A 24,819-nucleotide genomic window follows, 5' to 3' on the forward strand; every position below is an offset into this window, starting at 1 on the left:
GAAATTATAGCATTTTTAATAGAGGAGGAAATTATTGAGTGCAGAGTCGACTCAAATAATTTATATGCTGTGCATAGGAGGAAAATAGGCCTCTGGTTACTCGCAGCAGTTTTTACCCCCGACTTAAAAACGGGAATGACCTGTGCTATTTTCCAAGTCCTTGGGAATGTGTTTGTCTTTAAAGCAGAATCAAAACTACAAGTAAGCACTGGAACAAGCAAGGACCTGTACGTCTTAATCAAAGCAGGTGGAATGTCATCAGGACCACACGAAAAAGACGGTATTAAGTGTTTGATGCTCTTAAAGACAAGTTTCTCTGAGACTGGTAGACTTGAATCCAGGAAAGGGTGACTGGAAAGCTCATTAACTCTGTTACTGTACCCTTCACCATACACGGACCCGAAGTGTACAGTGAAGGTGCCTGCGACATCTGGCACAAGTTGGCAGTCTCCACTAGGTAGAGAGATATATTGTTTTGTATTGGTGGACGACTGTTCACGAGCGTGTCTCCAAAAAGACATAAAATTTTAGAAGTACTAGCTACTACTACTACTACTACTACTACTACTACTACTACTAGTAGTAGTAGTAGTAGTAGTAGTAGTAGTAGTAGTAGTAGTAGTAGTAGTAGTAGTAGTAGTAGTAGTAGTAGCTTGGCCTCTGACACTTTCTGTGGAGTGTGTGGGCCTTGCTAGGCTTTCATATCAACACAGACCTACGGCAATGCACACTTGTCAAGACCAGCTGTACCCCGCAAGCAACACCTGGTACATGCTGCTCACACTGTGAACTTCCGTTGTAGAGGCTGGCATGTGAAGTCACTGTCAATGTTTGAAATGACGTTCGTACTATCACAACCAATGTTTATTTTTCCCCACTTATGTCATACCCTGAAGTTAAAGGTCTGCATTTGTACATTTAATCACTCATCATCATCTGAAGAGGAGCGTTATGTGTACTTAAAGAGAAAAGAAAGAAAAAAACATGCAGGTTTTCTAAACAACAAATACATTTCCATGGCTGTCATAAGAGTATACAGGCAAAAAATATAAAAAAAGGCATACCCACATGCATGTACACCTTGCTTGCAATCAAGCACAGAAAACATGCAAAATCAGTCTTGAGCACCTGCTCATGCATGCTCCTAATGAATCAATACAGATAACGAAAGCATTCAGTGAGTTTTCATTCAAAATGTCCGCATTTGGTGCATGATGGAATCCATATTTTGCCTTGAGTATTATTTTTCTTGAGATAACAACTCCACTCACCTTGAACATGGCACACTCTATTTCACCCTGGCTTAACTTGGGTGTTGATGCACTGCTGGTGGCTGGACTTTCTTCAGGTGTCGCACTAAAAATCAAACAAGCAAAGTGCCTAAGCGACTAATTTTTCAATGGAATTTTCGAAAAATGTACAAGACATTAAAGATGAAAAAATCAGCATGTACAGCAGCAACCTTTGCATTCTTTCATTTGATGCACATGTTGTATACGCATTCACTGTAAGAGAGTTTCATGGCTCCAAAGGAGGACGCTTCATAGCCATCCCTTACGCACCTTGAGCTAGCTTAATGTTGTTTTTGACATTAACCTTAATTGGACAAGAAAGTTCTTAATTGCACAGTTGATCTTGCACTATCTCTTAACAGGAGGCTTTAGCTTAGGGCCTCTCGGACTTCCCTATACATATATGTGTGAAAGACAAACACTGAAAAGATTTTAATCAATTTCATTGCATTTAGCTCTTACGTTATCACTAGAAATGCGCTAATTTTCGGTGCTTTTATGTTTTAATATTTTCTTTCAAGACATAGTAGTCGCAACGTATACTGCAATACATGAAATCATAGTCTGATCATGGGCATTTTGAATGACTGTAAAGCAGTAATAATTGTGCATACACTTTTCATGAAATCTTGTGTAGAACTTAAGATTTCTCAAAAAGTGGACTTACTGCCTCTGGTTAACCTCCCTGCCTTTCTATGCATCCTCTTTTTTTTTATGTCGAACTTCAGGGAAGCACCTGAAGGAACACTGATGAAAGTAATAAGTTACAATTTCTAGTTTAAAACAAAATAGCTAAAATATACAAAATATGCACCTGGCTTCGAGTTCCCAACTTTTGTAAGTCAAATGATGCAAAAATATTTTGAAGATCTGTTGCCAGGAATATAGTGATGCCCATGCTATGCAGGAAAACAGTAGCTTCAAAAATGTGAAAGCAAGTAAGTTCTTATTGTACAGGGAGCATTTGTTTTACTCATCACAGCAGGCACCTGGTTCATATTTACTGCATTTTATAGGCTCGCGAAGCAACAGTTGTAAGACCAGGAAAGCGTGCAGAAGCCTCCTAATTTTCGACAACTGCATTACATCGGCTTTTCTGTGCGAGCAAGGTGGTCTAATGCAAGTTCAACTGGCACTGGAGCCTCCACATGCTTTGTTCAGTTCCTGTACAATGCTGTGCAGCAATGAGGAGTGTTTCACAATATTGTACAGTAATGAATAAGGGCGCTTGCACAGGTGGTGTTCAAAATGTGAGAAATTAAACTGCTAGTCAAGCTTTCGTCGAAGGTTGGTCTGAAATTGACAGTGTGCTCTGCGTGAGGGAAAACTACACACACCAGTGACAGGAAGGAGTGACATGAAGAATTTCTCATAATAATTTGTGCGTATGCTGCTGAAACGCTGACGGGTAAAAGCAGCCAACAGGGTGAGGGAAGATAAAGTTGCACTTGATATTTCTCATGAGAGACAGGCAAAACACGTGCGAAAGAGTGACTATGAATATATGAAGATGATGACGACACTGGTCGGAGAAACAAAGTGGGAGCATTTGAAGGAACAAACAAATAAACAAGGATCTTTTGGCGCAAAGCTCATGAAGTGCGAGAGGAGTTGAAGGGAAAGGAGGCGAAGGCAGATGAGCTGGCATTGCTGACGTGGACGAGAGGCAGGGCCAACACATCTCTCGAGACAGGAAGCAGCAGCTTTCGGGACCATGGACCAGCAAGGGGACGTCTGAGAGTTGGCCGGCGACAGCTCCAGCTCCACCACAAACTGGTGACGGTCACAACATTCCATTCCTAGGGACTACTTGTTACTTGGCTAGTTGAACTAAGAACAGTATATAGCCAATATGTAGTTTGGTTTTTATGCAGATAGTTAGTTTTGGGAGTTTCTCGTGTGTGTATAGGCTTTGTGGTGTGTCAGGTTACCTTACTGTTTGTTTTTATTCATTAGAATCTCTCCTTGGGATAAATTCTTTTAATGTGCTTGCATTTAGTCTCTGTCTATTTCTGGAATGTTGAAATTTGTGACAATATTAGTTGAACACAATTATCAAAATAACACGCACTCATGAGCATCTACCATTGTTTGAGACATAGTTAAAACAGCCGAGACATCAGATCAAAAAAATATACAACCTGAGAGAAGCTTCTGTGTCTTCACTGCTGCTGTCATTTAATAATTATGTTGCCACATCGACCAAAGCGTGAATTTTGTGTTGATTAATTGAGAAAGTGCTAGGAGCACTGGAGGCTAGCTTCGACGACACCTCCAGCTGAAGCTTTATTATTGCGATACCAATTATATGGACACTCCAGGTGCATTTTTGTCGTTGCTGTGATGTTCTAAGAGCGATAACACCATCACCGCGCCATATGCTGTATGTGAGAGTGAAAGGACACAAGGGGAGCCGACAACCATGGCTCAACCTGGCACGCGTGAGGGAGTGAGGCTGAGAGCAAACGCGCCATCTTCCATCGCGCGAAAAGTCAGGGGGAATGGCAGGGAGGAAAGTGGAGGGTGGCGTTGAGCTCCGGCAGCAACTGCGTATTTCGTGATCAGGCACAAGGGGAGCTCACGATCGTGGCTCAATCTTGCACACCAAATGGAGGAAAGTGGAAAGCGGGAGGAAGGGGGGCAGCTCCTACTCCGCCAGCAACTGCGTTCTTTGCACGGTGGCGCGCGCCCTGTCTTGAAAGCAATCTGCAGACGCTCATACCTTTGTGCGTGCTATTTTCTCGCCGCTGTTTGCATTGAAGCGACAGACAGCACGAAGGTCACTTTGCTCACTGCTGCTGCCGCACTTGCTCATGCCAGAGTTTTGACAGCAAGTGTCCGGAGTCATCGAGTGTGATGCATTCATGTTTGCCTGTGCACGCTGACACCGTGCTTGTTAATACAGTTAGTAAGCCAATGTCTCCAAGTTTATACGGCCTATAAAACTACTATCCTTACTTCATATAACTGTCTACTAATTTGCTATTGTAATTGATGCTTCACCTTTCAGGCAAAACTGCAACTCTTTTTTTCGACCCCCTAATCTGCCAAAAATGGTACAGCCATCATTTCAGACGTTGCTAGTACAATAATTCCAAAGGAAAAGTTTAACAGCAGGTAGAAAAGCTTTCAATAAAATTTATCAATTTCTAAAGAGTTACATATTAACAAAAGAGTTAAACGAAGCTTAATTCTATTGTACTGTTGGAAGCAACACTGTGATTTAGGCCTCAAACATTTAAAAAAAGAAGGAAAGGGAAGAAAAATAAAAGCCTGAGATTTGTAAATATATAAATAAAAAAGAATTGAAGAAAGAAGTTTACAACCCAACTCTGAGCCAAGCAAACAGATATCTGTTCTGGCATCTGTAACTCTGTACTGAAGAGAATCAAAATTCTGCAAACTGTATCTACTAGACTGTCCAAAGCAGACAAATATTATGCATTAGTTTACAGCTTACGTGAAATTGTTAACGCTATCTTTTGCAAAAGTGTTACCCACACATAATATAATTCAGAGTGGTGTATAATGTGTAAATATTGTATGCTTTAGCTGTCCCAATAGATGTAGCTTATAGAATTGTGACGTTTTATTGCTGAATTAATAAACACGAAGTTCTATGCTTCTGAAAATTTTTTTGGCAATTTAGGAAAAAAGAAAGATGGATGGCCTAGATCAAAAATTTTTTCCAGCAGTAGATAGATCTGAATTTCAACAGAGCAATAAATGGGGATAGTTGGTTCATTCTGATTTCTTTTAAGAATGCATCAACTTAAAAGCATTACATGAAGAAGCAAGATGGAAACGCAAGACAGAAATGTGCTTTGTCCTGTCAACTTGTGTTTCCGTCTTGTCTCTTCGTGTAGTGTTTTCAAGTCAGTGCGTTTTTAAAAAGAATGATGGATTTTAACTGCTTTTTTCTACATGCAAGAAAGCTCAACATGACTGGTTAAGTGAATACTGAACAAAACGATTGCTCTACTCCCATGTATTCAGATAGGAGCTCCCAAGGCAAAGCATTCTTGAAGGGGGTTTGCAGAGCTAAAATGGCAAGAACTGGCAAACTGGTTCAAAAGATGATACTCCAGGGTAGCATTTCCCCTTAAACGTCCAGTAAAATGTTCGCAAAGCAAAAAAAAAAAAAACATTTCATGATATTGGGGTTACTTTGATGAACAAGATTGGTGCACAAACAATCCACACTCCAATGTCTGTTGCATTACAATGTGCACAGAAAGAACAGCGCTTCAAGATGGGACACAGAGGAGGAACCACACACACTCAGGGCAGTGTGTGTGTGGTTCCTCCTTTGTGTCCCAGCTTGAAGTACTGTTTTTTCTGCGGTACTGAACCAACTAGCCTGTCAGTCAATCCTTGCAAATGTGCACAGGTTATGTGTATTAACCAGCTCGGGGTCACTGGACCGGCTGGTTCCTCGGGCAGAGTTAGCTGCTTTGATCTTTCCAGCTTTTTGTCCCTCTGTGGTACCTCATTGACACTATTTCTTTTAGGGCCTCTCACCAAACCACATTGTAAATTTTGATTACACATTGGAAGCTGTAAAGCACCATCTATAGAGCGTTTTACCACAACAATTTTCTAAATCAGTTCATTATTGGAGGAAACAGGATAAATAAACTGTCCTGTTACTATGCTGCCAGGAGGAAAGCTTCACTGCAAACAGAGACACTTTCTCCTTTTGCCTTGACTAGCATTCACAAGTGGCTTTCCTTCACTGCCTTCTCCCATAGTGGAGCCGAAGGACTATGTCTAGCTCACGTGACAAACCCTGCCTCCCAATTTTTTTCCCTTCTCTTCGTTTTTTTGCTGCATGGCATATTTTTAGTTGCAACGGCGTTGGAGCATTGGACGATTAAACAGTCATGTGCCACAGTTAGTGACGTCGCAAGCAATGTGTCTTGCACAGAGGCATCTGTACGTTTAACTTTCACTCTTGCGTGAAGCGTGGCTCCCTCAAGAGGAAGGGCATGTGACCTTCTGTTTCAAATTTTAACCAATTTCACGCCATGCATCCATTTCATACTTTACAGACGCTATCTCCATCGCGCGATATACAAGCCACACTTGTTTGTTTGCAATGCCCAGATCTGGTACCCTCAACTAGCTTCCTTCTTGCTGGTTCAGCACCAGCCAATCAGCAGCAACCAAAACGGACAGTCCACTAGGTGGACACTTACAGAATGCACTCCTAGGTGAGGGGCCCTTTGGCGTTCACTTTATGGCATCTGAAAGCAAGCGCACCTTGACGGAGATTCTTCAGTGCTGCTCAACTCGAGGCAAGCCAAGTGCAGCCTCTCTACCAAGAATGGTATGACACTCTCCTTGATATTTCCGAGGACTTGACGTGTGATCAAAAGTGTTGCAAGTTGCTGCAGTCCAGAATAAGAAATGACATAAAATGGTGAGCCCGAACCATGTACATGTCAGAGAATGCAAAATTGAACGGGAAAAAATTCAGGTATTCAACGCACAGTCTAGCCAACTTCATGGCCACATGCCATGAAGGTGGCTGTGGTCAGGTGAAGCCATCATAGAGCAAATAAAACAGATACAAGCAAGACAAGACTGAACATCATGGTCCCTATGTAGCGCCTGCGGTGTTCAGTCTCGTCTTTTTTGCATCTGTTTTATTTACACTCTGATGGCTTCATGAACTATCAACCAACTAGCCCAAGAACAAGTTACCCTATTTTGAATTACCATGAACTAGCTATGGAAAATTCAGTCTGAAGAAAGGAGCATGTTAGGATTATTTTTATAGAAAAAATATTTCCAAAAGTCACTAGGTTGAGTTTGGAACACCATGTATGCTTCATTTCATACACTGCATGCAACTTGTTGAAGGCTAGAGAGACTTTTTGTAGTGGCTTCATTTGCATCAAAAAATATTTTGAAGTTTTTGCCAGCAATTATGTGAAACTGCTCTTCATTTTGATTCAGTATTAAATAAAAGAAATGAGAAGATTAATCCTTAATACAGTAAACTCTCAGTTGTACGAACGTCGGTTTATCGAATATTTAAGAATAACGAACTTTTTAAAAATCCCCGGCAGTTTTCTTATAGATTCTATGCAAAAATGTTTCACTTAAACGAATTTCGGAACAGTCAATATTTCAGTTTGACGAACTCGCTCAGAGGACCATGGCTTCCACTGCACTGCACTGCAGGCGCAACCGATGCCCGCCCTCATCAAACCGCCGCTCCAGCGGCAATGTAACGTCACTGGCGCTACAGCGCCCCTGGGGCAAAGCAGCGGCGCAGAAAACGAACGGCAACAAGGCATGGCCTCCGAAATTGCCCGCACAAAACGAGCAAACATGTAATCTCGGAGGCCATGAACAAAGTAACATCGCTGGCGCTTACAACGCCGCCAGAGCAAAGCGGCGATCTGTCACACCACAAAACACAAGGTGTGTGTGTTTTTCCGACCGGCTAGTCGTGGCATGGTCGTCGTCTCTTTCTTTCCAGTCTCGTCGGTTCCGCATGTGCACATAAACGACCACGTGGTGTGTTTTTCAGTTATGTACAAATTCCATTTCACACATTTCTAACACTATGGATACCATGTCTTTTGCTCCATGAATTGCACTTCAAACTTTTGACTCTGTATGCCATGTCTTATGTTGGTCTAGTGAATATTCAGTTTAGTGAACTTTCAGTTAAGTGAACTATTTCCTTCGGTCACTCAAGTGAGAGTTCACTGTAAATGTAACAAACTGTGTCATATGTCTGCTAATATGTTGTTTTAGATCATTTTGCTTTTCATTGCTTTCCTTTTCAAATTTTTCATTTGCATCTCATCGCAGCAGCCTCACATGTGTGCTTGCATGGCACGAGCATATGTTGTTGGCACAACGCAATGTGTAGACACAGCAAAACAAGGAAGGGAAACAGAGATTGAGCTACCCTATTTCAACTAGACGGAGCCTGTGGGTATCTCTGGACAAAGGCCACCAATGCCTGCTACACTTCCATGTCTCAGCTGCAGCTGCTAGAGCATAGGCATTAAGCAAAGTCCTGGCAACATGTTAATAAGAAGGCTTACCAGTCATGTGATGGGGCTGCCAGAGAACATTGAGAAGCATCTGTGCCTTCGCAGCTGGACTTATTATTTATTTATGCATTCATTTGTTGACTCAAATGCCCCTCGTAAAGAGGGGCGTAGTGAGGCAATGAGTGGAGTAATGAGTTTGATATGCTTGATATGCCCACACCTGCAAAGTGTCGCTGACACAACATTAACGGCAATTGTCGATTTGTACCACAATTTAATTTTGATTCAAGGTTTATGCACTTGCTAGTTTAGATTTTTTTACATCATGCACATAGATCAATAAATCAGATTTTTCAATTAATCAATTTAACAGTTTTGATTAAAGTTGAACCTCGATATAATGAACATGGATACAACAAACACAGATATATAACAAAGTAAATATAAAATTTTTTTGAATATGCTTTATTTCAATGAGGTCTTTTACTGCTACAGTGAAATTGAAGATGTAGTATCCAACTCAGTTACAGTAAAGAAAATTTGTGTTTGCAGGTGCCTCAAAATACCGTATTCTGGTAACAAAAATGTCAAATACAATCACTGACTGATTTTTCAGACGCCTGATTTCTCGAACTTGCATGATTATTCAGACTTCTGCGGCACAGCTGCCTGCCCCTAGCACTAGAATAATAGTAACTTCAATGTTGGACACCGCACAACATTCCAGATGGGAACCACGTGCACAATGCCACAAACACGACAGCCATGAGCAAAGTTGCCGTCATGTTGACTGGCGATCAAGCGCAATCAAGCGGGAGATCAGATGCACAGGTTAGACTGATGGCCGTATTAGCGGAGTACGGATTCACATGCAGTCCCAGTCATATCCAATAAGTCTGGTGGCAGTGAAACTCAGCAACAGCAACTTGAAATGGCACATACTGGACATAGGCGCATGTCTCGGCCAACGGCTTGGCTGGTTAAATCGCAGTCAGCAAACCAACACGCCGAATCTGCGTGATAACACTGATCCTATGGTTGCATATTCATGGCAATGCACAGCACTCGTATGTACCGTACATCAAGAATGATAAGAATTTAACAGTAAAATCAGGGTGCGGATTAATATGCCAATTTAGTTTTGATGTGTGGCATCATGGCAGCATGCACAGCATCGACTGACAATCAAAATCCACAGGAGACCTTCGGCTGGTCAGTTGGAGGCACCCCATTTATATTTATTTTGCATAAACGTGGTTGCAATTTTTTATAATTCATTATAATCTGCCACTTATAATGAATGTCAGATATACCGAACATATTTTTGTGGCCAATTTGACTTCGTTGTGATGAGGTTTGACTGTACTCAGGTTAAAATTTTTAGATGTTGCACAGCCCTACTGTATATTATTAAACTATTAACAAGTTCCAAGAAGACGCTGTTTGAACCTCGTGATATCATGCGGAACTAGCACAGAAACTTCAAACCTGTGTTGCATTTTCGTGTCTTTGCTGGCTTATCAAGACGCCCTTCATAGTAAGAAGATTGTTTTTGGTAACAATAAACAGAAGCATAATTTACCAATACAGCTTAATATGCAGAATGCAGTGACGAGAGAACGCAAAGTACAAGCTGGTACGTGCCTCTCGAAGCTGCTCCATGTCTTGGAGGTAGAAGGCAATGTAGAAGAGCGACAGGAACGAGTTGACAAACTGGAACTGAATGCCATAATTATTAGGATTAAACAGGAAGTGTGAGAAGAATGAAATGAGTAACCAGTGCTTGATGACATTATGTAAAACACAGTAATAATTTAATCCTCATAGGTAAGTTCTGGGATCTGATCATGCATTCACCAGAATTCCTCAAATCTGAGTCCTACTTCTCTTTCCTGTCAAGGTCCAGAGCACATAAGAAATACTACAAAGTCTGAGCAAGAAGAACAATTTTCTTATGGAGAAAACTATATTTAAACAGTCAGAATTTATGCTGTATGCAAGATAACAAACATTATGGTCAGCTAGGCAAACTATTAATCCCCATTAATACATTCGTCATACTGGATGTTACAGGATAAACTTCAAGTGATCATTAAATAAAACACATCAAAAATGAAGACCCATTTTTGCAGCCACGGTATTTGCAGTGGCAAATGTCACGCATACGTGTGAAAACCACGAATTGATGGTATATTGAACCATGATTCACTAACTACATTTTAAATGAAGTTTTCACTTACCAATTTAGTGGTTATGTTGTTATTACACAATTGAAGCACACTATGTTAAACTTTATGGCTGCAAATGTATTTCTTTGTTATTATATAGTCAAAACTCGATATATCGAACAAGGATATACTGAATTATTGCGTAAATCGAACACTTTCTATATCGCCTGAAAAATTGCATGCATTTTTACTTTCTTATTTCGAACAGGGTCGGACGTAAAATGAATATATCGACCTCCGCCACACCAGACGACGTGCGCTCTGTTGACAGGCGGCGAGCTTTCCTGCAACACCCTCAAACGGCGGTGGTGCGATAGGAGTTCCCGACTGCTGCACACTATAGCTGCACATGGATGGACGGACGGACGGACGGACGGACGGATGGGTGGGTGGGTATGGATGGATGGATGGATGGATGGATGAATGGATGGATGAATGGATGGATGGATGGATGGATGGATGGATGGATGGATGGATGGATGGATGGATGGATGGATGGATGGATAGGTTTGAATAGTTCCCCATTACATTCAAGTGCAGGGTGAAGTCACTTACAAGAAAGTATCAAGTGTTCAGCCATTTCCTCCTCTTCTCTACACACCCCGCACAAGTCTATCTCCTGGTATCTGGCTCAGTACGCTTTAACCCGCAGTACACCTGTCCTGGCCTCAAACAACGAGCTTCCCTAAGAGTTCTTGTAAATATTTTGTTTGGCTACTTCTTGCTTAAACGTCCTGTATGTCTCTCATACTGATTTGGTTTGCATCTCTGTTTTCCACATACCCCTCTCTGTCTCCTTAACCTTTTTCTTGACAGACGATTCCTTACCTGTCTCCCCGCTGCTGCCCAAGTATTTGCTTGACAGTTTTCTAGTTCGCTTCCTCCACCTTGTGTCAACACTCCTCATGTATAATTAACTGAAAACCTTCCTAGTACACCGCATTTCCCCCATTTTTCTCAATTGCTCCTCAAATGCTATCTTGCTACTAGCTTCTCTGCCCTTGAAAGAAGACCATCCCAGATCCCCCTGCATGCCAAGATTTGGTGTCTTGCATGCGCTCACAGAGCGAGCCTACCCACACCACGTTGCTTAGTTTCCAACTGTGCCCGGGTCTCTACTCTCATACATAAAACTGCATTGGCAAAAGTCAGGCCCGGAACCATCACCCCCTTCCATATCCCTCATACCACCTCGCACCTATTGTAGTTCCACAGTGCCATACTCATCATAATCGCTGCGCTTGTGTTACATCAATCGCACCGAGAGCGCCACTTGAACGTACATGGCGGCTTGGATAGTTCGACAACGTCAATGACGCATTGCATTTGTCGCACTGACTCCTCCTTGGTGCCGCGCTCTGCACCTGCCGTGATTCTTTATTCTATGGTCATGCCTCGTGAGAACTTTGCATCTGCAAAGGCGCAGACACCTTGGCAGATGCTACTCACTTGTGGGCCTATCGCGTGTGGATCGTTTAGACTATCTTGAGGAGTCCGTGTTTAAGCACACGGCTGCCAATAAGAAGCAGGCTACACTGCTGCAGTACTTTCAGCCAAATAAATAAATACTTTGTGCGAAGCTTTAAGTGGGTATTTACTGTGCCACAATTGAGGCGCGATCGGGGATCATTGTTCGGAGTGCGCGTTCGATTGCGCTGCACACGATTGGCCTAGACCGTGCCGATGTTGCACGGCTGACAAAGTCGGTGCGGCCTACGCTAATCGCGAGCGGTGCAATCGATTGCACGCTCCCGGATGACGGAAGTCGGCGCAGCCTAGGCCAATTGCACGTGGTGCAACCGAACATGTGCTCCAAATAACGTTCCCCGATCGTGCCCTTGGTTCATGGATCATTTGCAGAAGTTTTTGACACATTTTTTAACGTGATTTTATATATCGAATTCTGGCTATATCGAACTATTTTGCGATCACCACGCTGTTCGATATATCGAGGTTCGACTGTATAAAGGGTGTCCCAGCTAACTTTAGCCAGAGTTTAAAATACACGAATGCCACATAGCTGGACAAAGCCAAAGTAATGTTGTTTGCTGTCGCTTGGAAATACTCAAATTATTTTTTTCATTCTGCCTAGTTAGATAATTAGTCTTAACTACTTAATCAACTTGTCAAATACTATAGTTCTATGAAAAGTGTCAATGAGAGAATTGCAGATCAGTGTGACAAACTCCCGATACAGCTTTCTGATGCACAATACATGCTACATAAAAGTGTTTTTCCATGTGTGAAAGAAGCCTGCAAATGCAAGCAAAATAGCCATGCGACTGGCCGCTCGAGGAACTTGGCATGTATTCGTGGACTTCTTTCACACTGAGAAAAACTTTAAGTAGGACATACTGAGCAACAGAAAGCTGCATCAGGAGTTTTTCATGTTGCTCTACGATTCTTTCATTGGCGCTTTTAATCTAATTACAATATTTGAGAAGTTGATGAATTAAGACTAATCATCCAATTAGGCATAATTAAAAAAAATATAATTTGAGCATCTCCAAGCAACAGCAAACAACATTACCTTGGCTTTGTCCAGCTATGTGGCAGTCGCATGTTTTTAATCTCTGGCTAAAGTTAGCTGGGACACCCTGTATACAACTCCTTTTGGTAATGCCATCAGGCCTGGAAAATAAATAAATTCTATCGGTAGCATCAGTTCAAAGAAAAACATCCTCAGAATGACTGGCAAAACATGCTGCTGTTCTGGCTAACATTTTCCAAAACAGCAATTTTTTTTCTTGCAGCTTGTATAGTGGATGTTTTGATATTAAACTGTGCTAAAAATCAATGCATGCTCCATTTGTTCTTGCATGTGTTGTGTTTTGCACTTTTCAACACAGAGCACATTAAAATTACACAACAGAGACACAAAAAAACTATGTGATCTGTGTAGTTTTCTGAAGGAAAAAGAAAGGAGAGAGATAAGTAAAAATACAGACAGAATTTTCTAAACATAAATAAAATATTTTTCTCAATTTTCCTGGCACAAAACCAGTGCTCAAGAAATGTGATGGTCAACAGGCAGACAGAACGAGCAGCAAAAGATCACCTTCAGGTGCTGTGCCTAAACTGGCATGCTATGAGCATTCCAACAGCTAAGGTATCAACTTGTGTATTCTAGCACATGTATAGTACTCGTGCAAGAAGACAAAAAAAATAGAGTAGGAAATTATGCCAAATTTATCCTAGGCTAAGGATAAGTTAAGAACTTCATCACCTGTTATATGATGGACCCATTGCTATGTTCTTGAATGAAAAGTAAAAATTCTGACTGATAAATCCCAATAACCAGGCACCTAATGTACAGATTACATCAAGCATCTCATATATTTACACTAATATACAGTTACATTAGTATACACTTACATCTATGTACACTAGGTCTCATATATATATTACAATAGTGCCTCGTACTCCGCGAATGAAATGCCTAAGCATCTCATGCACATAATATGAGACGTATGAAATAGTTTGAAACTGAATTTTCTAAACAACCTTTGCACAGGAATGATTAGCAATTTTTTCACTTATGACTATGCCAACACAAAAATAAGCAAGCATTCACAAATAACTGAGCCCCATTGCACATTCCTCATGCAAGCACTCACCTTAGGTCAATCAACTAAGTCAATATCTTCAGCTCCTCCACAGCAAGAATTAACATCACGAAATCTGCAAAACCTGTGCAAACTCCATGCAGTGACACAAAGCTTCAGTGCTCATGCTATGTTCACACACAGCTCTATACATGCACTGAATACATGCACTCAAATGTAGCAAATAAAAAACAGCACTTGTTTTAGATATGAGAGTCAAAATGCTAACATATCTGACATGGGTGTAACAGAAAAGAAATGTTTCATCCCACAATAGAATGTTGCATACATATGAACATTGCTTGAATGAGCCTGTGGTTTCGCAAGAATAGTCATATGCTGAGTGTCCCACCTAAACATCACTCAGGATTACAAGATAGCAGAGGGCTTTACACAAATCCCCACTCACTGTATATTCGTGGGCGTTATTCATGTTAATTACGAGTATGCTTTTAACTTTGCACAAATAATCACTTTTGTTTATTTAGCTATCCTTTATTTACTAACCAAATCAATAAGGCATCAATGCAAAGGTTGCGAAGGATGTCAAAAAGTTACCAATAACAAGATTTAAAGTGACATAGGTCTTGTGTGGTCCTTTCTTTCCAACGAAAAAGAAAACCCCACAATATTTTCAAAATACCACGTGACAATGCATCTGTGTGCCATGGATTGCAGTGCTCTCAAATGTAAAGCTCGTCAAACGTGTGCCTAGCATACCACACTAGGAATGACCAGCTCCATTCTTTCCTCGATGCATTAGCACTTTTTAGCATACATCTACGGAGCTTATCAAATGTGAAACCCAGGCTTTGAACATGCTTAAGATCTACAATATACTAGATGAAGAGGTTTACATTTGAGAGTGGTGCTTTCGCTGCTGCAGGGACACATTGTGATGTGATATGTTTAAGTTTCCTAGGGTTTATTTCTCTCTTTTTTTTTTGTCACAGAAGGACCGCATGAAACCTAAAGGGCTTTAAACACTGTTGTTGGTCATTTCTCAACATCCTCCCCAACTTTTGCATTGAAGCCTTAATGATAAGGCAATTAATTAAAATTAGGTATTAAAAATTTATAAAAAAAAAAAAAACTCATGACTAGCATGAACAACACCTCTCAAAAGGAACTGGGCGCTGTACAAAGCCTTCAGTTATGTTTTAATTAATGGAAACATTTAATCGAGATGACAAGTATATCTACAGATTACAAGATTAAATCCAGAAACACCCAACAGTTTAGTACGCCTTCTAAAGGGCAATTTGTATACTGCAGTGACGCGGGTAAGTTCCCATCAATATCTGTCAAATAACACGATAAATGAAAAGGTGTATAAATCAGCGAAAACCCAGAAGTGTAACACGAGAAGGCAAACACGATTTGTTCCCAAGGTGATAATATGTGCTGTTTAAGCACCTTGAGGAAAAACAAAACAAATAGAACAACAGAGAAGAAACTGGACACAAACAATGAACAACCAAATGCTTTGTTCTTGCACTTCATAACCATAATCTCTTTTTTCATGTACAGTTCATATGTAATACCGTAAATAATTTAGCAAACTTGATATAAGTTCTAATGTTGACATGCTTGTTTCATCACACATTTTGTATATACAGTTAAACCTTCATATAATGAACTTCAATATAATGAAATTTATGATATAACAAAATAGCGAACATTTTAAAACTTCTTGTCTATAGATACCATGTATGAGCATACATTCGAGCCCACTTATAAAACATTCGAGTGCCACGAGAATTCCATTGTTATAACCAATAATTGTTATAACCTGGTTGCATGAAAAAATCAAAATAGGGGGATGGCAGAGCTGTTGTGAGGAAACCATAATAGCGGGGAGGCCAGTGCACCTCCCCACCACATTCCTCCATCTGGCTGCCGATTGTGTTCACTCGTTAAACTGCTCCCCGAGCGCTCTGATCGCATGTAACAAGCCACAGCTGCCGGCGTTAAAGAATGACACTGCTATATAACAACTGCAAGGAGGGGTCACGGGTGGCAAGCGATATGCGAGCTCCCCCGAGGCATCACTTTGGTGGCCCCAAAAAGTGGCTTTTTAAAAAATGCAAGACGGTTGCTGTGGCAGCCTGTCAGCTTGAGAAATTCAGAGGAAACACTGAGGCAAGATCGCCGCAAGCATCTCGCCAGGTACTTCTCATCCGCTTGCACGAGAAAACCTTATCTCTGTCAGCCTTGCATGCTTTACGTGAAGCTTGCCGACATCCTTCCCCAAGGCATCCAGGTGCTCCACGTAGTACAGTGGAAACTTCTTTGCGAAAACAAAACAAAACACCGGAGGGACTGAATCATCTGCCGGGTCTCCTGTGAGGACACCGTTGAGGCAGTTTGCCCTACCGCGTCATCGCTGCCGTCATCACCGTCACTATCCCATGCAAGCAAGTTCGCAATGATCACCTCATCGGTTATTTTCACCGGAAATGTCGTGCATTGCCGATGATCAGCGGATGGATCAGCTATCTTCCGTTTTCACCGCAAATCAAACGAGGCTGAGAAGCCATGTGGCCAGGAATAATTTTGACGCAACCAACAAAGACGAACAAGAGCGATTTAGCTGTTTGCAGAACTGCGCTGAATGAGCCAACAGACAATCTGGGAGCAGCACAGTTGGTGCGGTCCGTTCGTGTTTCAGAAGGTGGCGCAGTGTGGAGCTATGGGTGCAGCTCATTCGTGTTCGGAGGGGTGGAAGGGCAACGGGAGAGAGGTGCATGGAGAACGCTGCAAAATGAGCGCGCGGCGACTGTCAGGGCCATTGTTCAGCGGCTCAAATTTCTCTTCTTCTTTCTCTTTCAAGGATTTTGCATTTCACTACCTTTCGGCACAGACACCCAGCAGCCAGACTTTATCGTTATAACCGATAATGCGGCATGGGGGCATTGTAGTAAGCAGCATGAAAAACATACAAAAGTTGACGGTGCAGCAGCTTCTCATTGTTATAAATTATATATTGTTAAAACCGGTATCGTTATAAGTGGGTTCAACTCTATATGACCTCAACATAACGAAGTATGTTTGTACACAACTTTAATATAACAAAATTTCACTGCTGCCATGAAGGAATATCAAGGCAATATGTAAATGGAAAGTGCTGCAGATGCAGATTGTCAGATGGTTGAATTACGTGATCCTACTTTCAAACGGACCTTTCAAATTGTATGCTGTCCGACAGAGAGTGACTGCCAAAGCGCACCAGCAAGACCCTCACGCCGTCATGTTCTATATAAAGTTCAAAATGAGAAGAAAGGGGGTTAACCGAGGGGCCCAATTTTTATTAGTCATATAAGAAGACAACAAGCACTGACACCAAGGACAACTTGAGGAAATTACTTGAGCCTAATAAATGAAATAAAGAAACGATAAATTAATGGAAATGAAAGTGGATGAAAAAACAACTTGCCGCAGGTGGGGAATGAACCCCACTTGCGGCAGGGTCTCGAATCCGGCAACATCGATGCCTGCGCACATATGCAGCCTGCGCACCCTCTCTTGGTGGTAATCCGTAGTGGGTGCAAAGTCGGGGAGAGCCGAGATGGCCATGACTTTACGTGCGCCGTCCTCCCACTGATTTAGTACTGGAGGTCGCGTGTAGGTCACACTGAAGCGAGAGGTAGACGAAGCGCTTGCTTCCCTCTGCCTGCACTTTTCATGATAATGTCATGCCACTGCGGGCAACACTATCAGCTAAGGCAGTGGAGTGGATGCGAATGCTTTGCAGGCTTCACTTTGTACCGCCGATGTGAAGATATCGTCAACATAACGCTAAACTGTATTTTGATCACTAACTCTCAAATCGAACAAGATTATTTTTTTTTCTCTCATTGAAATTAGTCTTTTCTAACCGCCTGATGATACAGAAAATTTTACAGAAGAAAAATTTGTCGGTGACTGTAGTTATTTACATAGAAGGACGAATTATAATGAAAGTTGGTTATGATGAAAGGTCCAATTTTGCCAACTTCGTTGTATTGAGGTGTAACTGTATGTATATACTGTGTATACCTATGTATCTAATGTGTTTCTCTTATAAGAAACTTCCGTGTGTACTTGATGAGTGTATGTTTGTTTTCATTGACAGTGGTACAGTTTAGATGTCCACCAACAGGTGAGACAATTACTATGGCCATGGCCTATGCTCTTTTATTCCTTCTTCTTGAACAATAAAACAACATTAGTGACACGCAGGTGCTCTTTAATACCTTTACATGTCCCTTTCGAAAATAAAGCATTTATTATTCAGTGCTGCTTCTCTTGCGGTTCAATCTTGGTCCCATGTTGCACTGTTTGTTTCATTCACCACCGGAACTATTCCCACATGCTGCAATAATTATGGTTTAATATAACAGTTTACGATTTCAACAAGTCCCTGCAATATTTCAGATTTTTTTAGCACCGTTACCGAGACTAAGATGCATTTGCCGAGTTCCAACTTTATTAATGTTTTTCTTTTTTCTTTGTGGTGTCTGTATGTAATATGTACTATTTAAAGCCTTAGGTAAAACTTATATGCACCATTATTGACATTCCTTGCGTAGATTGCTTGCAGAAAGGCACACACATGCTTAATGTGACCATGCAAACAGTGCAATTTAGGCACATACAGATAAAGACAACAGAAAAAAACAAGAAAAGCAGATGGACATCAGCAAATCAGGTGTCAACTGACCACTGCAATCTTTATAATCAGCTGATCCTCGTAGTCCTGATCCAGCCTGTAGTTCTCTGCAATGGGAAAAAGTAGGATCTTGTATTAGCAGAAAAGGCAGCAAATGACAATAAAAACAAGCTGAAGTCATACTCTGCAAGAAAATTATTGGAGCTGACATACATGCATGAACATGGCTGCAAAGTGCAGCTATCACAGTTTTCTCAAAAATAAATTGACTAAATATGGGCTGAACCTATGAGTATTCACAAGCATCCACATAAGCATTGCTTGAAGTCCAACTTTACCAAAAATGTTCTTTGCTTCCTTATGCTCCTTCAAATTCAGCGCAGTCATGGCATATGCTGCTCAGATTATCAGCAGGCTGCTGCGCTCATGCGCATGCGTCTACCTTCACCAAGCGCCGAAGCCCGGCGAGCCTGTCAGCGTGATAATGTGCCGTCGCGCATGGTTCTTATCGTGAGGAGGGTTGTGTTTCAATCTCCCTTCATGAAGGCGAGGCTGTTAAAAAGGGTAGCAGTGCCACAATGAGGATGCTGTGTATCTACCGGCAGCAGTTATACCAGATTGAAATAATGTTGTTCATCGTCCGGCGTCATAATCCTGTCTTGGCTCGGAGCCCTGCTCAGCCAAACGTAACAGCTGGTGGCAGCGGTGGGATGGTGGATTCCCGGAGGCTCTACGGCAGCAGTCGGTGAGGCTTTTGGTCTTGTACTCTGGTACGCCAAGCATTATAATTTCTTGGCATAAGCAGGAAATAGGAGAGGCAACTAGAGGGGACTTTTGTCACAGTTGCGGGCAGCCATGGATCTGAATAGCTTGCTAAAAGTATATTTGTTAGCCGTAGCAGAAGAGCTCGGTGTGAATTGTAGCAAAGCCATTTGGAAACCCGAAATTGTGGGCAAAATTTTAGCTTGCAGGATGAAATCCAGTGGATGAAATCCAATGGAAACGCCGAGCCAGAGAAAGAAATGAGGAACTTAAGCATTGCCAACTGGAACAATTAAAACAGACACTGGCAAACAAGGCAGAACCGAGACCTGTCAACTATGACATGAGAGGTTTTCTTCAGCCTTTTTCCATCAGTAGTGAATTGGGGCTGTTTTTGACAAACTTTGAGCACACTTGCACAAGAATGGGCTTTGGGCTGTCTTCCTGGCCCCAGAGACTTCCGAGTTTGTCGCCAGCGGAAGCCACCAATATTCTAACCAGGTTGAGCCCCAAAGGAGCGGAGGGTTACATGGATGTAAAAGAAGCACTGTTAGCAAAGTATAACTTGTGTAGCGAAGAGAGACGCTAGTGGGTTCAGCGCTACTGGCTCCAAACGCTAGTGGGTCGAGCACTCCGGCTCAGCAACGGCTCTCGTGCTTGGAAGCTGTGACTGCCCTGCCCGTCGACGTTGCGCTGCTCTGAGCTCTGCCAAATAAACACCTTTAGAATTGGTGGAGGTGCGGGGTACCCTCAGACGATCGTCCAGGAACTCCGGTCCCGTACCCTACCATCTACCATGCCCCAAGACGCCTCCCAGCGAACGCCTCCTCCTGCACTCACTGCGTGTCCCGGGGTGCCTCGTCATCGCGACCCTCCTATCTACACTGGAGCGAACGACACTGACGTGGACGAATGGCTCACGGCATACGATAGGGTAGGCGACCATAACAAGTGGGACGAAGCGACGAAGCGGCCAAACTGAGCCATGTTCTGTTCTACCTCGCTGGAGTGGCCAGCCTGTGTTATAACAACCATCAAGCAGAGTTCCAGACATGGTCGGAATTTAAGACTTCCCTCGCCAATGTATTTGGTCACCCTGCTGTTCACAAGCTGCGTGCCGAGCAACGTTTGCGAGAACGAGCTCAACAGCCAGGCGAAACATTCACCAGTTATATTTAAGATGTCCTGGACCTATGCAGGAAAGTCGATTCGACCATGGCGGAGTCTGATCGAATCTGAAACATCCTGAAGGGCATAGAAGACGACGCCTTTAACATGTTGCTAGCCAAAAGTCCACGCTCTGTGGCTGAAATTGTCACACTGTGCCAGAGCTATGAAGAACTTCGCAGGCAGCGATCACTGACCCGTCGATCTCTACCGCGTGACGAACACCTCGCTGGTTTGGCTGCCATGTCCAACCAGGCAGCGTTGCTCGCAGAAATGAAGGCGTTCGTCCGCGAGGAAGTTGCCTGGCAACTCTCGTTGATGGATTTTGCACAGCCGCAGTCAGTACACGCGCCTACGCCAAGTTTTGCGCCTCCGCTTCACCGCGTCATAGCGCAAGAACTGCACGAGGTTTTGCCTGAGCACCACCAGCGTGTTCCTGCAGCTGCGCCTCACAGCTACGCCGAAGTCATGGCCAGGCCCCAACAGATCCCGACGGCTGTGCCACTCAGCTACGTGGAAGTCGTCACCCAGCCTCAACAACTCCCTCAACGGGGACCTCTCACGTAAGCCGAAGTCCTCGCTATGCCCCGAAAACAGCCTGCTATGCAATCACTTCACCAGCCGCCACGTCTAATGCATCCTTCCACATGGATGGGACCTGTCGCAACGACTCGGTGGCGTACAGCGGACAATCGACCGATATGTTTTGCGTGCGGCTATGCAGGCCACGTTGCACGCCACTATATAGTGTAGTCACCATATAGTGTAGTCGCCTAGCGCTACACTATATGTGCCAAGTTCTATGGCGGGTTCTCCGTGCCCTTATTACGACAACGAGCCTCGGGCTGCGTCACCCGCATTCCGCCGGTTCGCCAACATCCGCCGCTCAACTTCTCCATGCCGACGCTCCCCATCACCGATGCGGCCTCGTCCCGAAGCTCGGCTTGAGGAAAACTAATCATCACAGTCCATGAGGCAAGGGCTGCGACGCCGTCGAAACGCGGAAGTCCTCAACGTAGCCCGACCAATGTGATAGACGTGTTAGTTGACGGTGTGCGCACATATGCCCTCGTAGATACCGGAGCCGCTGTATCAGTTATGGACGCAAAGCTTTGTTGCTTCCTTCGAAAGGTTACGATGCCCATTGCTGGATTCGCCCTCCGCACAGCAGGCGCACAGCGTATTCACCCGATTTCGGCGTGCACCGCTCGTGTTCTCATCCAGGACGTTGTATACACCGTCGAATTTATTGTGATTTCCTCGTGCTCCCACGAAGTTATCCTGGGGTGGGACTTTCTCGCCCGCCACGATGCCGTCATTCATTGTGCACAGGCCGAACTAGAACTGTCTTTGATCTCAGATATGATGCTTGCCGATAATGCTTCTTTTGCGAACAAACTACTCGTCAGGCACGACACCAATGTTCCTCCCAACTCGTCAGTGATTGTATCAATGCACTGCAGCAGCCTCTATGACGCCATCGCACTACTTTCTCCGTCGGGCCGCTTTTATACTCGAAAAGGTCTGCTTCTGCCTTTTGCGAGTGTCAACGTCAAACAGGGCTCCACAGCTATTTTTGTCTGTAACCCCTTCTCATACCCTGTGATGCTGCTTCAAGGCGAATGTCTTGGCCTCGTGGAAGTGATCGACGCCATACAAGTTACGGATGTGTCCGAAGACACGTCCTGCGCCAGTTACAACACGCTCGGTTCTCTCTCTACGTCCGACCCTTTGCCCAGAGGTGTGTTCGATTCATCGATTGCCGATGGCCTCGCCCCACCTCAGCGTTCACAGCTTCTGCGCATCTTAGAAGAATTTCGCTCTTCTTTTGATGTCGGGCAACCTTCCCTGGGCCGGGCGTCTGCTGTCACGCACCATACTGACACTGGCTCCCAACCGCCATTGCGGCAACGACCATATCGGGTCTCTGCCACAGAACGTCGTGTGATTAATGAGCAAGTGGACGATATGCTTTGCCGCGAAGTGATCCGACCCTCGAACAGTCCATGGGCATCCCCTGTCGTCCTTGTCACGGAAAAAGACGGCTCGGTACGGTTCTGTGTACACTATCGGCGCCTGAACAAGATCACTCGCAAAGATGTATACCCACTGCCACGAATCGATGATGCCATCGATAGCCTACAAGGAGCAGAATTCTTTTAATTTCTAGATTTTCGCTCCGGTTATTGGCAAGTACCCATGGCTGATGTCGATAGGCCGAAGACAGCCTTTGTCACACCCGATGGCTTATACGAATTTAACGTCATGCCGTTTGGACTTTGTAATGCGCCAGCAACCTTTGAACGCATGATGGACACAGTTCTCCGCAGTTTGAAGTGGCACACGTGCTTATGTTATCTCGACAACGTTGTTGTTTTTGCCTCTGACTTCACCACGCACCTTCAATGCCTATGGCGTTTTGACGTGCTTAGCAAATACTGGCCTCCAACTGAACCTAAAGAAGTGCCGATTTGCAGCGCGGCAGCTCACAATACTAGGTTACGTCGTCTCGAAGGATGGAATCCTCCCCGATCCAGACAAACTTTGTGCCGTAGCTGAATTTCCTAAACCGACGTCCGTCAAAGAACTGCGCAGTTTTGTAGGTTTGTGTTCCTACGTCAGGCGCCTCATTCGCAATTTCGCCGCCGTCATATCGCCCCTGACGAAGCTCCTTGGCAGCAACGTACCTCTCCATTCGTGGTCGTCCGAGTGCGACGAGGCGTTCAGTAAGCTCCGTCGTTTGCTGATGTCTCCTCCCATTTTGCGCCACTACGACCCAACAGCACCTATTGAGGTACACACACATGCCAGCGGTGTTGGCCTCGGCGCTGTCCTAGCGCAGTGCAAAGAAGGGTTTCCTGAATATGTTGTGGCATATGCAAGCCGTATGCTTACTAAAGCGGAGACCAATTACACCGTCACGGAAAAAGAATGCCTGGCGATCATCTGGGCGCTTACCAAGTTCCGGCCCTATTTGTATGGTCTCCAATTTGATGTCGTCACGGACCACCATGCACTATGCTGGCTGTCGTCATTGAAGGATCACTCAGGCCGTCTCGCCCGCTGGGCGCTTCACTTACAGGATTACGATATCCGCGTACTGTACCGCAACGGACGCCAGCATGCTGATGCTGATGCCCTCTCACGTTCTCCCTTGCCAGACGACAATGCCTGCTGCGCAATATCCCAGCTTGACGTTTCTTCCGTCGACATTGGGACCATCGCTTCTGAGCAGTGCAAGGACCCCTGGATTGCCTCCATCATAGACTGCCTTGCTGATCCGTCATTGCAGCCAACCACTCGTGCATTGCGCCGTTAAGCTCGCCATTTCACGATTCGCGACGACCTGCTTCACCGACGCAATTACACCTCTGACGGCCGCCAGTGGTTATTAGTTGTACCTCGAAGCCTGCGTTCTGAAATCTGTGCATCGTTCCACTCTGATCCACAGTGTGCTCACTCGGGACTTTTCAAAACCTACCAGCACCTCCGACGACACTACTACTAGCGAGGAATGTACAACTACGTTCAAAAGTTTGTTTGCTCATGCCCCGACTGCCAGCGCCGAAAATCTTCACCCCACCTCTCCCCAGCTGGTCTGCAGCCTCTACCCTGCCCTACCCGGCCATTCGGGCGCGTTGGCATCGATTTGTATGGGCCACTTCCCCTGACGTCGGCTGGTAACCGCTGGGCCATTGTGGCAGTAGATCACCTTACACGATACGCTGAAACCGCCGCTCTCCCAGCAGCTACAGCATGCGATGTTGCATCATTTTGTCCTGCTTCGCCGATTCATCCTGCGGCATGGTCCATCTCAAGAACTGCTCAGCGATCCCAGACGCGTCTTCCTGTCGGAAGTAGTTGAAGCGATTCTCATGTCGACCGTTTAAAGCATTACTACGACCTGCACATCGTGACAAGCTGTTAGGTCGCCGGACGGCTCCCTTCTCGCTCCCGGGGGGTAATTGTAGCGAAGAGAGACGCTAGTGGGTTCAGCGCTACTGGCTGTAAACGCTAGTGGGTCGAGCACTCTGGCTCAGCAACGGCTCTCGTGCTTGGAAGCTGTGACTGCCCTGCCCGTCGACGTTGCGCTGCTCC

The 24,819-nt window shown here is 44.1% G+C and overlaps 1 protein-coding gene across 1 annotated transcript in view; it reads right to left on the minus strand.

The window, feature by feature from the left end:
* Positions 1-24,819, minus strand: part of wwk (anoctamin 8 white walker) — an 85,575-nt gene that overhangs the window by 20,439 nt on the left and 40,317 nt on the right. Inside the window, exons 10-13 of the mRNA XM_050190140.3 lie at positions 18,844-18,899; positions 9,953-10,027; positions 6,555-6,682; positions 1,272-1,356 (exon numbers count right to left, since the gene is read on the minus strand). Of these exons, the coding sequence (XP_050046097.1) occupies positions 1,272-1,356; positions 6,555-6,682; positions 9,953-10,027; positions 18,844-18,899 (344 nt within the window). The remainder of the gene's footprint in view (positions 1-1,271; positions 1,357-6,554; positions 6,683-9,952; positions 10,028-18,843; positions 18,900-24,819) is intronic.

Source organism: Dermacentor andersoni, chromosome 2 (assembly GCF_023375885.2).
Source record: "Dermacentor andersoni chromosome 2, qqDerAnde1_hic_scaffold, whole genome shotgun sequence".
Classification (NCBI taxonomy): Eukaryota; Metazoa; Arthropoda; class Arachnida; order Ixodida; family Ixodidae; genus Dermacentor; species Dermacentor andersoni.